Below are 17,037 nucleotides of genomic sequence, written 5' to 3' on the forward strand. Positions count from 1 at the left end.
AAGTCTCTCAACTCCCCAACCAACTCCAATAGACTTCAGAATACTCAACTATCTGAAAAGTCCCAAATTGACACCAAAACCCTTATCACCCTCCAATTCCACAACTCCAGTCACCTCATCTGTGACTGTGATATCCATCCTCCTTGTATTCCCCTTTCACCCCTTCCTTCCTTCCTTTCCCTTTCTGCTGTTTGTCCTCCTCCTTCCTCCCCCTAAACACAGCCCACCTCCCCCAGCTCCAGCTCCACCTACATTAACCCTTCCTCCCCATCCCACTATCTTTCCACTCCTTCATGTCACAACTATGCCCTCCCCCCTCCTGATACCCCCTGATACTACACCACCTCCCCCCATCCTTTTTCTCACCCTCTAGTTTCCCTTCCCTTCAAATTCTCCAAAGTACTGTAAAATTTTCTTTCTTTTTTTACATATCCTTCTATACCAAATTTCCAACTACCATTTTATCTTCCTCCACACTTCCTTTTCTCAAAATAACTTATCCATCAGAAAACATGCTATGCAAGGACCAGTGCTTTGAAAGGAGGTATAACACAGTTATTCGCATATTCTTCACCTGGGATCAGTTATTCAGTCTACGTCTCCCTTCCACCCCATTTACTTAGTTGCCTTAAACTCTAATTTCCAACTCCAGTCACCTTTCCTTGTAGTTGATTTTTATTTCTTCCACATTTGGGGGATTCTTTCAATACCTCTCATGTCTGATCCCTAAACACTTCCTCTCCACAACTTACCTTACTCTTAATTCAGATTGGCCCCCACACTTTTTCATGCCTTGAACCCTCTCATTCTCTCCATTTAGATTCCCATTGGTCAGTTCTAGACCATTTCCCAATAGTGACCACTTACTTCACTCAACCCCTGTCCCCCTTCTCATTCAAAAGTGCTTAGCTTAGCTGAAAACGGGGCACCTCTAAATCAGCTATCTGCCCTTATCTCTGTTAAAAAAAAGCAACTACCTGTCTTCATCATATAATCCATAATAGTAAAGCAACTAGTGGTGATATTTCCTTAATCAAAATCTACATCCATTTCGTGTTTTGCAATGGATCCATAAACTATCAGGCAAACACTCCCCCCCCCCCCCCCTCCCTCTTCCATATTCAAGATCTCTCATCTCGATCCACTAATGAACTAGGTGACTATTTAAGCCCGGTCAATGGAAGAGAAGTGTGGAGAAAGGCGAGAACCACTATTAAGACCGTCAGAAAACACACCCCACATCATCCACCTTTTTCCTTCTACGGAGTCCTTACAGTGCTGCCTTACAGTTGTGCCACAACACCCATGAAGTCCCCGATGGTATTCAATACCATATGCTTCAACACCATTCACCTTCCTTTTATCCTTCCTTTTTTCAACCACATATGGACGTCGGGATTTTCCTTCCATCGGTGACCCTTATCCTCCCTTCTTAAAACCCCAATAGATCAGGTGCCCTCCTCAAGATTACCCCCCCTTTGCTCAAACTAGAGTTTGTGCAAACTACATCATCCTTCCCTCAGTTTACAGGTGCCCCACAAGGCAGTGTGCTCACCCACCACCACATTCCTTCTTGCTATTTTTGACATTGTCTCAGTTATACCACAAACCCTGTCGTCACAATATATTGATGTTTTAACCATCTTTACCAAAGGCACATCCATACCAACTCTCCACCAGTCTGCAATGTCCTGAATATCTTCCTGGGCCACTAACCATGGTTTCACTTGTCTCTCGTAAACATTAGGTTCCAACCAACACCTCTTCTGTATGGCACTCCACTCCAATACCCTTCTCTCCACTCCAATGCTATGCTATGCTATGCTCGTTTCCACCAACTTTCCCTCGCCAAACAAAACTATCCTGTGATCCCTGTTTCCCTACCTTTGCTTTCTCCATGTTCCCTGTTCCTTTTCCATTCGCATGGATACCCCCTCCTCCATTCCCCTTTCCCCATTTCCGACCTCTCCAATTTTCTGTCCTTTCCCGTTCCTCCATGCCTTATACCTTACCCCCATTTGTTACTCTGTTTTCATGCCCCACCAAAGTCAGATATCTCTCCCCTGTACCTCTGCTTTCCTCCACCTATCCTCCCTTTACTGACCTCCCAACCAATTAGACATCCTTATGGAATCCCCCACTTTTTTCTCCTTCCTCAGATGGCTATACACACCCTTCACTTGATCTAATCCCTTTAAACCCAATCCTACCTTAATCCATTCACTCCCTCAAACCTTTCCCCATCTTTAATTTTTCCAATATTATTCTAGATTGTTGATGTATAGCAAACTAATACTAGCTCAACTGTCCCTTTTCTACCCTTTACTATACTTTCTATAGTGCTACATTACCTTAGATGTCTAGCACATTTATTTTTTTTAACCATTAACCATTAACCACAGTACAAACCTCGGATACTACTTCCTTTTCATTCAAACCCTATCCCTCTATCCCTACCCCTACAAACCTCTCCCACACTTGGCCCAGCCAAATAAAGGATTCTTCATGATCCTCTACATACCACTACTCCACCCCTACTCTGGTAATTTCCTCCTCCAGCAATGTCAACAAAAACAAAGTGCAAAAATTAATTTTCACAGCTGCCTGATTGCGCCTACCTCTTAAATCACCTCTAAACCCAAGCTTAAAGCTTTATGAACCTAAACAGACTTCACTGTCAAATCCATTCATGCCAGCCTCCTCCCTCCAATATTGAAATTTCCCCCATCTTTCTGCAAACTGCCCTATCTGACAAATTTGTCTGATTATGAAGATTTACTCGCCTGCCTCATGGCCAATTTTTGGGCACAATGCTACAAAAAGGCCTCCTAGAACCCATAAAACCCCCCCAAATTTTGCCAATATTACTTTCCACTGACATGCCCCTTAATGTTATATTGTGGGGTCCCTCCCTGTCTGACCATATCACCCCCCCCCCTGTAAATGTCTTGTTGGTTTTGAGGCAACCTTACTTACCATTTTTCCCAAATCCCCCATGTGCTCAACCAGGTGTAATTGATCAAGCTCCCATAATGAATTTTACAGGGGCTGCCCCGTCTACAAATTTTGAGGAGGTGGAATTCAGATTCAAACTAATAGAGAACCTTAACAATAATATACAAAGACTTAAAATCCGAAAGTGGAATATATGCTGCAATTAGCAAACGAGGAGAAAGTTTGCAGTAAATATCGATGCTGTTGGAGGAGATTTCCCAGACCGGGAGACAAGTGATAAACATTGAAAATTGATAGTTTTGATACTTCCTCACCTTTTCTGATTGGAAACTTTGCCTAGTGTTTTGGACATTGTTAGAAGAGGATGTTTTGTTGGAGTTTTGGGATGGGGAGGGGGGGGTTAAAAAAAATTGATCCCACTTTTCGGGGCTAAAACGAATACTCAAAAGATATCTAGAGGTTAAAAGTAGTTGAGGAAGAGGAGCAGTTTCGAGAAAATACTCCGGAAAGGTGGGTGGACAAAGAAGAATAGTAGTAATAAGGAGAAGATGAAGACTGGAGGATGGGATGGTGCGGATGATATTGGGAGAAATATTAGATAGACGGTAACCAACAAGATTTGTTATCTAACACTGCCATTATCTTTGACTTAGCTTACACCATTTTTTCCTATAGCGATTACACATGCATAACTACCCCCATTCCCGAAAATCGTGCGAAGTAAAATGCACCCCAGACTTCGGTTTAAGATGTCAAACTTATATTTAACCACCCCCAAACTTTGCAGCAAAAAAAAAAAAAAAAATCAAATCAAATCTATTACAGGGGGTTGTTGATCTAAGTACTATACTTTAGTTTACAGCTGTTCAGGTAGTAGGCATTAAAAAGATTAGAAGGGGGGAAAAATTGGCAAAAATGGGAAAACAGATAAAGAGCATTTAGAAGAAATGTCGGGAAGGGTAATGAAAAATGTTACAAAGCAAAAAAAATGTGCTAGAAAACAAAGGTTACAAAAATTTAGGAGTATATACTGAAAGGGCAAAGGGGTTTTAAGGTAGAGGGGGTAAATAAATGGCTAGGGTAGGGTTTACAATGGTGATTTGACCCAAGTTTTTAAAGGAATAGGGGAATTTTGAAAGGGTTTATTGTGGGGAAAGGGAAAAGTTTAAAAAAAGGAAAAAGGCATTTTTAAGGGAAATCAAATCTATTTCGGAAAAAATTTTGGGAAAAACAAAAAGGTGTTGTGCAAGTTGCATGTGTATCAGGGGAGGGGGAAAGGGGAAAGTGTGGAAGGAAAGGGATAAAGCAGGGGTGGGGGGGGAAGGGGAGAAAGGGGTGTAGGGGAATTTGGCAGGATAATTAATGTCGGCAGCTACCGATTTATAGAAAAAGGGACAGAAAGACGGACATTGAGAGGTGAGGGATTTAGTTTTTAGATTTATGTTAATTCTTCAAGATTCTAAAGGGTTTTGATGTGCGGGTTTGGAAAAAAAGGGTTTTATTAAGGGGGGAAAGAAGAGTAGGTACCGGGGGGGTAGAGGAAGAGGTGGGGGTGGAGGAGGAATGTGGTAGGAGAATATGGGGGGGAAATTTTTTTAAATTTGCTGCTAGGGGTAGAGAAGGGGGGGGAGGGTAGGATTCGGAGTACTGAAAAGATTTGGAAAAAGGGGGTGGGAGAGGAGGAGGAAAAGGATACAGAAACTTTTTGGAGGAGGAGGCAGGAAGGGTAGCCTGGAGTAGTAGAAAAACCTAAACAGACTTGGGGGTGGGGCCTCCTATAATAATCAGGGGAGCCACCACATTGGGCACCTTTTTTGGAAAAGCAGTTTGATCGCCCATGACCGGGGTTGGGGCAAAAAGGACTTTGGGGCTATGGAGCAGCAATTTTTGGGGGTTGGCCTGTCAATAATTCTGACAGTTCAGAAGAGGTATTGGGGGAGGGATGAGGCTGTGCGGGAAATGTTTTGCTAGTGAAGTCTATGGGTTTTGATAATGCTTTAGATGGGTTTTCATATGTAACTGGTGCAGGAAAAAAGGATTGTAAAAGGGGTTAAGAAAATCTATCTCATTTGACTGGCAAAACAAAATTTCAAAATGGATAAGGACATGTGGAGAAGGAACAGTGTTGAGTGGTAGTACTGCAAGAGATGGGAATAAGCGCTAGAAAATAAAAAGGAGGAAAGGGTATAATGAAGAAAAACTGTGGGGGAAAATAAAGAGAGGCCCCTTTTAAGTAGGAGGCATGTTTCAGGAGGGTTTTAGAAAAGACCCTGAGGGTTTATAGTTGGGATTCAGGGGGGGGGAGTAGAGTAGTGTTCAGAACTTGGTCAAAGGGGGAGCTGGGGTTTGAGAACATAGAGAATTTAAGACAATGGGGTAAAATAGATAAAGGGGTATAACTGTTGGGAAAAGAAAAAGTCTACTTTGAGGATCCCCTTTAGGGGCAAAGGGGTGACAATTAAACAGGGAAAAACTGTGCCCATCACTTCCCCAAACTGGCAGAATCAAATTTTGTCCTTTTGGAAAATTTCCACACTTTGGGAAATAGATAGTAGAAAGGGGTTTGGAGTGCTAAAAAAACAAGTTGTGGACTGGGCCCCCAACTGGAGTGATATAGCACTGGGTCCCAGTTCCAATCCTAGGCCCCCCCCCCCGGCAAAAAAAGGGGGGGGGGGTGTTAATAAAGGTCGTTTGGTATCCCTGAAAAAGCAAAAGGGGTAAAGGGAAAGGGGGATGAAGCAGGGGAATGATGTGTTTGAGGGCAAGGGGTGTAGGGGAAAATGAGCAGGTTATGTTAGCAGTCACTAAGGAGAAGGAAGGGAGTCGAGGACGGATGTAGGTATTATATTTTTTTTTGTACCAAGTTTTAAATGGAGTTTTATTAGGGGGGGTCTGAGAAATGAAGGTTCAAAAGGGAGAGCAAAGGGGGTACATGCTGCGGGGAAAAAAAGGTATAAATAGGAGAGGATTGAGTAGGAAGCGGAAAGTTTAATTTGTACACTCCCAAACCTGGTTCAATCTAGAAGCAAAGTAATTTGGGGGGGGGGTTAAAAATTGGGAAAGTAAGGGGGAAAGAAGGAAAGGGAAAGAAGATTTAGAAAATTTAAGGGAATAGGGCAATGCAAAGGACGTTGGAATAGGTGCAAGGAGAAACCGGCCCTTGGGAAACCGAGGACTATTTTTTCCTCTAACATAATTTTTAGGTACGGTAGCCCCGATGAAATATTTATTTATTATTTATTTTGATTAAATTTTTTGCAGCTAACTCTAAGGTATTAGGGCATTTCAAAATATAGTGATGGGGTGGGGCTTGGGGGCAAAACCCCCAAAAGAGGTTTTTGGTTCAATAAGGGGATGTTTTGAATTTTCCCGAATTGTTAATGGTAAAAAAAAATATGCCCGGGATAGCATTCAAAAAGTATTGTAGCAAAAATAGATAAAACGATGATAAAAAATTTTGGGGAAGGGACAGCAAGGGATAAAAAAAAAGTTGGGGGGGCTGAATAAAAGGTGGGGCGATCCCTTATATTTGGGCCTTAACCCTGCACCCCTAGCTCCTATATTTTTTGTAAAAAAAAAAAAAAAAAAAGGGGAGCAGAGTTTGAATCAGTTATTTTTTTTATTAAAAATTTTTTACTTTATAAACACGAGGGTCTTGTGGAATGTAAATATTTTGTTCTGAAAAATTAAAACTTTTAAACCTTTAATAAGATTTTTATTTTCATAAAAAAATTACTTTATATTTGAAAATATGAAAGACATGAACAGAATCATAACCTCATAATTTTAAAAAAAAACATGGTTCTTTGTAAATTCTAGTCGCGTTTTTTTTAGATCATGGACTATGGCATATAGCGGGGGGGTCCAGACATGAGCCATCTGTGTGTCAACTTTAGGTGCCTTATTCGGTTCTTGTTAGCACTACACAAACTTCCCCTGTGACAGGATCATCTTTAATAATTTTAGTTATTAGGGGATTATTTTTCCATTGGTTTTCCATTTGTCTTTAAAACCAATTAAAATGGTTTTATGTACTGTCCCCTTTAGATTTAGTGAGTTTGCTACATACTCAGTGTACTCACCCAAAGCAGTTGGCCTAGTGACCGATCCTAAATTGCCCATTCTTGAATGGTAGGAAAACAGTTTCTTTCTAAAATTTAATATTGTTACATTCTAGTGATTTTATGTTTATAAAGTATTAATGTTTAATAACATCAAAGACAATAAAATAGAAATGAAGTTCAAAAAATAAGGGAAAAAAGCGTAAAACAGATGAGATAGGTAAAAATAATAGCCGACCCCTTTGGTGACTAAGCACTCATTGAGTCACATGGTAAGACAATGATAAACTTTTATACAGGGCATTTAGTCTGCCACTCGATGACACTGGGGTTAACGATTCTTTAATCTGGGCTTCAGTCTGAGTTTTGGGGGAGGGAAATAAAAGGCAGTGGGAAGGGAAGCAGCAGCTTTGGCTTTTTACCTGCTAATTCATTTGCAGAGATGACTTTAAATTTGGACCCAGCACAGGATGATTTTTTTCATGATGATACAAGTGATGGGCCAAGCCAGCATTTCTCTTTACTATGGGGGGGAGTAGTTTAAACTTTCAACAGCTTGTAATGCATGCTAGAGTAAGAGAATATCACAACTATCAATTTTTCAATGTTTATCACTGACTGCAGTCTGCAGTAAATATCGATGCTGTTGGAGGGAGATTTCCCAAACTTTCTCCTCGTTTGCTAATTGCAGCATATATTCCACTTTCGGATTTTAAGTCATTTGTATATTATTGTTAAGGGTTTCTCTATTAGTTTGAATCTGAATTTCCACCCCCACTCAAAATTGGGTAGACAGGGCAGCCCCTTTTAAATTCATTATGGGAGCTGATCAATTATCACCTGGTTGAGCACATGGGGCATTGGGGAAAAAGGGTAAGTAAGGTTGCCTCAACACCAACAAGACATTTACAGGGGGGGGGGGGTGATATGGTCAGACAGGGAGGGACCCTCACCAATATAAACATTAAGGGTCATGTCAGTGGAAAGTATGAAGTAGGAGAAAGGAAAACTGGAAAGTGGTCACTATAGGGAAAGTGGTCTAAGACTGACCAGTGGAAATCTAAATGAAGAGAAGGGGAGCATAGAGAGAGGTCAATGCATGAAAAGATTGCGTGCGTGTATCAAAGTGTGTGGGGGCATCTGAATTTAGAATAGTAAGGTCAGCTGTGGAGAGGAAGCGTCTAGAGATCGGCCTCGGGAGTGTGTGATAGAATCACCCCATAGAGTGTGGCGGCAGTTAAAGTCACCAACTATGAGGAAAGGTGGTTGAAGTTTAGAAATTAGATTTTCAAAAGCAACAAAGTCAATGTGGTGGGAAGGGGAGAAGTAGACTGAAATCACTGATCCAACGATGAAGGAAGATACGGATAACTGGGGCAAGGACATTGGTTTGAAAGGGGGGTGTGACATAAGGTGCTTCCGATTGATAAGTATGGTGAGACATAAAGGGGAATGTGGGGAAAAGACAAAATGATAATGGGGTTTTGGTATTGGAGGATGTGTAAGAAAGGTCTCTTGAAGGCATACAATAGATGGGTTATAAGAGGAAAGGATATGACGAAGGTCAGGTCTATGGTAGCGGAAACCGCGAATATTCCAATGAAGGATAGTTATACTTTACTGATATAGATTGTAGTACGTGTTGGAGATTGAGGGGGAAGCAGCTAGAGGGTGGGATAAGCACCGAGAGGTCTGAGATGGGAGAGGTGTGGGAGTTGGTTTTTTTAATAGGAGGGGTATTAGGAGATGGAGGGTCTGAGGAAGGGGATACTTGTGACATAAGGGATTCACGTGTGCATCCAGGAGGGTGTGGAAGGGATAGAGGGGATGGTGGGAGGGTTAATGTGGGCGGGGTTGGGGTCAGGGGAGATGGGCTGTGTTGGGTGGGGGTAGGAGGATTGGGTGTAGGGGGGATATTGTTAGGAGGAGGATGGATATCAGCAGTTACTTGGAGTGTGGAAGGAGCAGGAGTTGTAAGATTTGGAGGTTGAGTGTCGGTTTCATTAAGTAATCTTGAATATTTCAATAGTTTCTTCTGAGGGTTGGATGGGAGTTTTGGGGATAAAAGGATTTCTTGTGAGGGGGGGAAGAGAGGACTGGTGTCTCAAACATAGGAGCAAAGGAAGGTGGAGGTGATTGTGTGGTAGGGGAAGAGGGGGTGGAACGTTTGTTCTGCCTGTTATGGGTAGTGCGAGTAGGGAGAGGGGAGGTGTTGGGGTTGTAGTGGTGATTGAAATATCTGTAGTAGAGATTGGAGTGTCTGGATTTAGGATGGCAAAAGAGTTTGACTGGGGAAGGTAGGAGGTAGAAGAAGGGGGGGTAGATGGAGGGGGGGTTAGATTGTTTTGGGGGGGGGGTTAGGAGAATTGTTTGAATGAGCAGTATTACTGGAGTAAGGGGTAAGAGAGAAACCACGTCGACGGCTTCTTGTCTGGCTTCACGAGTGTGAGTCCAAGTTTGAATCTGAGAGTTGCTACCTCAGACTCAAATTTGTAGGTGGGACAGCCCCTATAAAATACATTATGGGGGCCGCCACAGTTGGCACATGTGTGTGATTGTGCAGGGCAGTTAGATCGGGTATGGCCAGGTTGGGCACATAGTGGGATCTGGCTTTTGGAACGGCAATGTTTGGCTGGGTGTCCTAGAGCCAACAGTTTTGGGACTGACGTGGAGGAGGTTGGTTGGACGAACAGGGAGGGATTCTCCTTCTATGTAGACGTTAAAGGGAAGGTCATCTCTACGGAAGGTATTTTTGGGTATGTTAGTAGGCTTCTTTTTGATGACTCTGGGGGGGAATGGAGTAGCATTGCATGATGTTGCATCATAGTTTAGTGAGGGCAGGCAAGTAGATCTTCTCCACAATCTGACCAATCTTTGTCATAGATTGGGCCATTCGCTGGGAGATTGAAACTGTTCGGTGCAAGTATTGAGGTTGGATGGGGTCTGCAAGGATGGGTTACCATATAGGTCTGTTAGTTTGTTAATGCTATAGCTTGGTTTTCGGATGTTACCGTGACAAGACGGGAGCGGTCGGGTCGGCTACGGAAAGAGACTTTACCTACTTGTTTTTGGGAGAATTGTTTGGGAAAAGAAAGGGTTTTGTCAGAGTAGGGAGCTGTGGGGGGAATCACGAAAAATCGGTCCCATTTGGCGCACTGAAGAGGGTATTCAAAATTGTTGTAGAGATAGGGTAGTAGAAGGGCGGGGGTCGTGACGAAGATGGGGGGTAGTGTTGAGGGAGGTAGTGTTATGGGGAGGTGGGAAATAAGGCTGTAAGGTATTTAATAAGGGGGGGATGGGGTGGTTGATGTTGGAGGTTGTGGGGTAGAGGTGTTAAGTTGAGCTTTCTGGGAGAGTGGAAATGTTCCTTAAGGGGTTGTACAGTAGGTATTGATGAGGGGGGGTAGTTATTGCAGTGGTCAAAGGAGAGCCCTGGGGTCAGGGAAAACGGGTGGGTTTACATTTTTGGGGCTATTGATAAAGGGGCAAGCCTCATTGCCCTAATAGTGGGGATAATTTTCATTACTGGCCAAAGGTAAGCCTGGATTATGTTGGGGATAAAAACAGTCCACCCTCAGGGTCCCCTTGAGGGGTAAGGGTAGATAACAAAATCAGGGAAATACCGTGCCCATGGCTCCCTCAGGCCCTTTCAGAACTGGCACAAAAATCAGCCTTTCATCCTTTCAGCACGGCTCTAACACCTTAGGAGGTGGATAGGAGAAAAGGGTTTGGTGAAGGGACAGAAACGAAAGGTGGGAAGGAAAATAAAGACCATGCAAAATTAGTTGAGTCGAGGGGCCGAGTCCCAAGGTTTTGGGGGGGTTTCCCCCTCTTGGGTCCCCGTCTCCGCCTCCTAAGCCCCCCCCCGACACAACGGGCAAGGGATTGGGGGGTAGATAGGCTAAGAAATACTTGTACCATAGATTTGTATTTAAAAGTTAAAATAAACAAGCTCCACACTCCACTTATAATCTGTAAGAATATCCTTTGGCATTTAATCTTATGTATCTTTTGATTTGGATTTGTACAAGTAACAATAAGAAAGGGGTCCTCTGTCGTCTCAATCTTCTCACATCAAGGGGAGTCTCACATACTGCAATGCTCTGCTGCAAATGGAATCCCGGGAAAAGAGAATGTCAATATTTATTAATTAATTCTTAAACGCTTTATTTTTTTTTTTTTTTTTTTTTTTTTTTTACTTACTCAGAAGGTAAGAGTTCATAGATATCTAGGGTACTTTTAAAGTCCGAAGTACTGCCAAGTAGAGGTCATGCCTATGGAAAGCGAGGCTTGGGCAATAGCTCCAAGCGTTGGTAAACTCTCGAATGGAACATAACGAGAATCTATGTACTTGAACCCTGCAGAAGTAAAATATACATCAATACTTTCCATACTCTTACAGATGGCTTAAACAATTTTATACAACCCCATGTTATTCTAGAAACCAACCCTTACCTGCACTTTGTATTTAATTTTGTTCCTTGCATTTGAGATTTTCCCGCTTTGACTGAGTAAGAGTAAAGAATCTTTCCTTGAGATTCTTCTTAGAATTCAGAAAGATGCCCGAGGTCACATGTTGACCCATAAATTCTTGAAAAAGGGGTTTGAACTGGAAAATAGAGTTATATATATATATACATACATCTTCGTTCTAAAATATAACGAGTTGTATTTTCCCTTTAGCCAATTACCTTTCTTCTGCAGTAGCCCAGAGATACAATTGTGATGGGGCCATGAAAGGATCTACAGTATCATTTGCTGCCATCAATTTGCTCCCAAAGAGCAACCACCTTCATCTCCCTGAAATTGATTGAACAATTAGGGACCAGAAATATTAAATTCTAAAATTTCATTTAAGTTCAGAATTTAACTTTCCCGGGTCAAGTCGAGTGTTTTTAAGCACTATAGGCAGTATCTAGAGACCAAAAACACATCTAGGCATTGGGTTTTTCAACTTTAACACACTGACTTTTTTTGTTGAGCAGTATTCACATCTGGAAAAGGAAAGTAGGCTAGTACAACTTGTGATTAGACAAAACTTGTTACAAGTGTACACTTAATTACACCAAGATCTTTAGACGATCCTAATTAAAATGCTTGTTTTAGATCCTAGACAAAAATCAGCATGGGTATGCTGATGATAATGTAAACTAGTTTTAGTCATGATTATTATGACAGTTCTATTACACTAGGTGTCAAGTTGTAACCCCATGGGATTAAAGGCATAGCAGCCAAAACCCAGACTTACCAGAAATTGCCCCCTGCCATCACCATGTAGGTGCCACCATGGTGGTAAAAAGGGTTTTGGGATCTGCAATAATTCCCAGTGCTGATCCCCGTGGCAGGTCCGTTTTTCCCCATTGTTTAGCAAGATCTTTACAGTACTTGATCCACCATTGGCACAGCTAAAAGGAATTTCAACCAATTAAAAACTAGACCTTATATTAAGTTATCTGTTGTACAGAACTGTTTGATATGTACCTGCTTATTAGTCCAGTGCCTTCATACCCTTCTGTACTGAAGATGAAAGCAGAGTTTACATCCGTCTCTATCTGGCTCATGTTACCGTTATCATCAACCTGTAAAAGGTTGAAATTACACATTTTTTCCCAAAATCTAGACATTACATTTGTATCTGAAATTTACCTACTTCATAGAGTGCATATTGCAAAGGCATCTGCAATCGTAGTCACTGCAATCCCGCACAGCCAATACTGATGAACCCCCAAATGTTCCACAACTCATTTTACCAGAAATGGATATACCCTTTTTCGTTTATTCTTTCACCATAATGGTACGTTTCATACATTCCTGAAATATTTCAGGAATTTTAGATTAATAAAAAAAGGTCATATTGAGGGGGAGGAGGGAGAGCTTTACTACCAAGGAGAGTAGCTTTGTGTCAACTGGATAGTTGACAAAGTCAAGTTTAGGGTTTAATAAGCGGTCATTTTCTGCTTTAATGTTTCCTTGTAGGACCGAGGCCTCATAGTCGGTTTCAGAAAGATCATAACATTTACATTTCCTTGTACCAAAAATATCTACTTGCGATATTGTTGGCTTCTCGAAGACCTAGAGCAAAAAAACTGCTATATTATCCGTTTTAAGAGACACCACATTAGGTACTTTCCCCCCCCTACTTACCAAAATCTTTAGTTATAGTTGCTGCCCTGTCTTTCCGGACCACATTATTTTCAAATCCAGAATATTTATTCCATTTACCACAGGGGGCCTGCGTTTCACCCACTACATGTAACCCTCCAGAGAAGGCTTTACTCCTTCTATCTCCTGCTGCATCCTTCCCGATTTAAAGACAATCTCTGACACCATGACTCCGTCTATGGTATCAACATAGAGGCACTGCAAATTCAGGAAATTTAGATCACCCATTTAATTTAAGAGTTAAAATTATCCCCCCCCCCTGAAGATATTACCTTTTCCCCTTCACTCCATCAAAATAAATAGATGAGCTTAATGTTTCTGTAGCATCTAGTTTGATCCTGTCAGATAGGGGCTGCTCAAGGTTCACATTTTCCAACAGCCCATCAACCTGTACAATAATGAAGTTAAAATTAAAACTTTACTATGTAACCCCCCCCCCCCACACACACACACACACACACAACACTTCTGAATTACTACCTGTAGATCCCCATAATTGAGAGGGGAAAGCTTTGAAGAGGATATTGGCAGCATGTCTATTATGATCCGAGGCACCACCAAGTTGTCTACAGGTACTCCATCTAGTGATCCTGTAGAATAATTAGGGGCATTATTTCATCTCTTAAGCCATGATATTGTATATAACTTCAAACTTTCCAGGGGCCTCACCATCAATAGCAAGTTCGCCAACAGAGAGACCACTGTTGAAAGTTTTGTCACCAGTTACATGTATGGTCCCCCCGTCAAGTGGACTGCATGGGTATTCACATCCGTTACATTAAATTTTATTTATCAACACCCCTTCAAAACCAGATCCGTGCAGGGAAGTTTTACTTTCAGATTATCAACCGTCAGAACTTTGGTGAAGTCTGTATCACGTCTATTACCTGCAAGGGAGTGGATTTTAGTGTTCATTCACACATCTTGACCTAGTTGTTCCAGAAACTGAATATTACACTTGCTTCATTGTCCATAACAGTCACAGCATAGAGATTGTCTACATAAACGTCATCTATGGTGTTTGTTAGAAGATCATTTACAGACAAGTTTGTCATGAACTTACTGTGCCTGTAGATAAACATTAAGTGGAGAAGGTAATTTAGTCTAATTATGTATATTCTGTTTAGAACAATCTTTCTACTTTTATCCATTAAACTAACCTGTTATTTCTTGGTTGGAAGACTTTGTAACTATCTTATCCAGGAAATGGAAGACATCCATGTGGCTTGTTCCAGCTTTACTGGACCCTTTGCAGTTGCATTTTTTTTAACTAGAAGATTTGTTACGCCATTTTGAAGGGCATTACCACATCTCCATTACCATTTTTCCAGATGGTTGAGGTGTTTAACTAGAAAAAAAAGTGTTTTATTATACATCTTATAATTAATTACACGAATTTAAGACAAACAAAATCCTGCTTTACAAACCTGAACTACTTTTGCATCCATCAAGAACTCGAGACTCGGACGTTACATCAGCAATGATTAAGTTATCAGCAAAGTCCCCCATGCCAGATACAATACTGCTCTCATCTAGGAGGGGGAGATTGAGGACAACACTCCATCAATTTCTGCTGAAAACCACATTAGCTGAAAAGTAAAAGGTCGTGTACATTACAGGGATGCAGGTGAGTGCAGTTATACTGCACTCCTTTCCTTTATTGATACCCCTTTAAATTTAAGATCTGGTTACCAACTCTGCATTCACTCTACATATTTAGCCATAACATCCCCATTGAGGGTGTACTTGCTGCCAACGTTCTGGTTTGTGCTCTTTGTCAGTATTCTGTCCGATGGGTGGAACTACACTAAACCCGTTTAGTGATTTGGGTTGAAGTTGCCGGATATAGATACTGGCTTTTTGAAAGTCTTCTTTCCGCCAAATTTCACCCTGTAATTTGTGGCACAACCTGAAATTTTTAGTAAATGTAAAACTCTTGTAGCTTGTGTTTTCTAACACACATTTTAAACTTAAATCCCTTGCCTTGCTAAGGTAGGTGGGCCAGTCCTTGCTGTTAACATGGTCAAAGATGGGCTCTGACAAAGTGAACTCCCTTGTTCACCGTTATTGCCCCCGTTACTGCCTGTGGTGTAGCAGAAGTCTTCTTAAGGCTGCGGTCTACAAGATCCGTCACATCAACACCAAACAACAGTTCCACTAACGAAGAGGTCATTAGCTGCAGATAAAGCATTTTATCAATGTACCTACAATGTTCCATTTGCCACTTTGGCATTTAAAAATCAGGTCAATAATTCGATTGTCTTGTATACCTTCGTATTGGAGGTGAAATTCAGGGGGCCCAGCAAGTGATGCATCTTCATTTACCAAGACCAAATCCTCTGTAGCAGATTTCACATCCATTCCATTAAGGCTTCTGAACAGTAAGGTCTGCACTAGACAGCTGCAGAGATGTTGCTGTAGCTTTGTCCAAAAATGCAAGCTCCCTGAAAGGAAAAATTTGTTAACTACTTGCTAACTGGTGAAAAAAAAAAAAAAATAAATAAATAAAGCTTAACTCACCAGTTTGGGCAGTGATTGGTCAACCCGTACCAAGTCGGTTTCAAAAACATTCCATCCATTGAGGTCACCATTCAGCACCAGTCACCCATATGATGACCTTACCAAAAGGTCTAGAAGAAGATTCTTTTTAGTAAAGTTTGAAGACTTTTTAGTCATAAAACTAAGAATAAAAAAATTACTTACGGTCTCTGTTCATGTCTTGATTATCAGATAGAGTTACCAAGTTATCATGTAGTGGAAGATACATCCACACCATCTATTACTTTGCCATCTGTTACTTTGAGATGTCCATTTATGGTTACCAATCCCTGTAAAGTGGAAATTTAATTTCCCCCTAAAAAAATTTGGGGCCCAGATTTATTACAAATACCATTTACAATATAGCACCCTCTTTAATTCAAATTGAAAAGCTCATTAGAAGCAACTAGTGTTTATCCAAAATTCTTACCTGGAAGGTATAGGCTCCATTGGGTGGTTTGGGAGCCCGTCAAGACAAAAAGTCTGCCATCTGGTGGTTGTTTATATTCTTAGCAGTCACATAATCCACTGCAATTTTAAAAGCGCTCAATTAGCTCTTGAAATAACCAAGTTCTATTTTTTTTAGCCATATACATAGAGCCTTTACCGAAAGTGGTAGATACAATCTCTGGCAAGACATCAATTACTTGATCAGTTTCCCTTTTTCCAATAACGGTCTTCTATGCCTTTTGGGGCCAATGCATTGATAACTTCAACATCTACATCCTTGTCACCTGCAGTAGGAAAATTTAGCTTTCGATAAATTTTTTTTTTTTTTTTTTTTAACACCAACTCTTTTCTTACATGAAGTGGTGCATTAAAGACAACAGCCTTTTCTACGAAGAGGTTTCCATGGTCACCATTTTTATCAAGGCTATAGGGGTCGATGTTATTAATGGTAACAGAATCCAACATCTTTACTCCTTCAGGGCCAGTTACCAACACGTCGTCAGTGAAGGTTAAAGCGCCTAAAAAATAACAACTAGATTAGTTGTTCACCTAACCCTCCCACACACTAGGCTCTTACTCAGCCCGTGGACTTACCCGATATAGCTGGTCAGCCTCAAAAAGTCACAACATCTACGCTTAGATTTATTCCACTGATGTTGGAGCAGCCTATAGCTGCTTTAATGTTTGCATTTGTAAAGGTATAGGACACCATTTTGGTGGTGGTACTTTATTACAATGTTATCCATAACAATACCATTTAGTATTGGGCTGATCAGGTTTCCTGACCATGGAAGTCTTTTTGGTAGGTTACATCACCTGGAAATAGGTAAATTACAGTATTTCTTAAGCATACTCTTCAGATATTTTTAAA

At 41.2% G+C, this 17,037-nt stretch overlaps 1 protein-coding gene and 2 long non-coding RNA genes across 3 annotated transcripts in view; all 3 read right to left on the reverse strand.

Annotated features, from left to right (window-relative positions):
- Positions 1-12,379: 12,379 nt before the first annotated feature.
- Positions 12,380-12,806, reverse strand: LOC119576253. Its single transcript, XR_005229037.1, has 3 exons — positions 12,667-12,806; positions 12,498-12,595; positions 12,380-12,421 (listed from the first exon to the last, which is right to left on the reverse strand). It is a non-coding gene; the product is annotated as an uncharacterized LOC119576253 (long non-coding RNA).
- A 456-nt stretch (positions 12,807-13,262) lies between these two features.
- Positions 13,263-17,037, reverse strand: part of LOC119575900 — an 80,804-nt gene continuing 77,029 nt past the window's right edge. The window contains exons 31-32 of the mRNA XM_037923437.1: positions 13,465-13,566; positions 13,263-13,376 (exon numbers count right to left, since the gene is read on the reverse strand). Coding sequence (XP_037779365.1) covers positions 13,263-13,376; positions 13,465-13,566 — 216 coding nt within the window. The remainder of the gene's footprint in view (positions 13,377-13,464; positions 13,567-17,037) is intronic.
- On the reverse strand, positions 14,122-14,754 carry LOC119576255. Its single transcript, XR_005229039.1, has 3 exons — positions 14,606-14,754; positions 14,339-14,526; positions 14,122-14,246 (listed from the first exon to the last, which is right to left on the reverse strand). It is a non-coding gene; the product is annotated as an uncharacterized LOC119576255 (long non-coding RNA).

The sequence above is a fragment of the Penaeus monodon genome, chromosome 8, assembly GCF_015228065.2.
Source record: "Penaeus monodon isolate SGIC_2016 chromosome 8, NSTDA_Pmon_1, whole genome shotgun sequence".
Classification (NCBI taxonomy): domain Eukaryota; kingdom Metazoa; phylum Arthropoda; class Malacostraca; order Decapoda; family Penaeidae; genus Penaeus; species Penaeus monodon.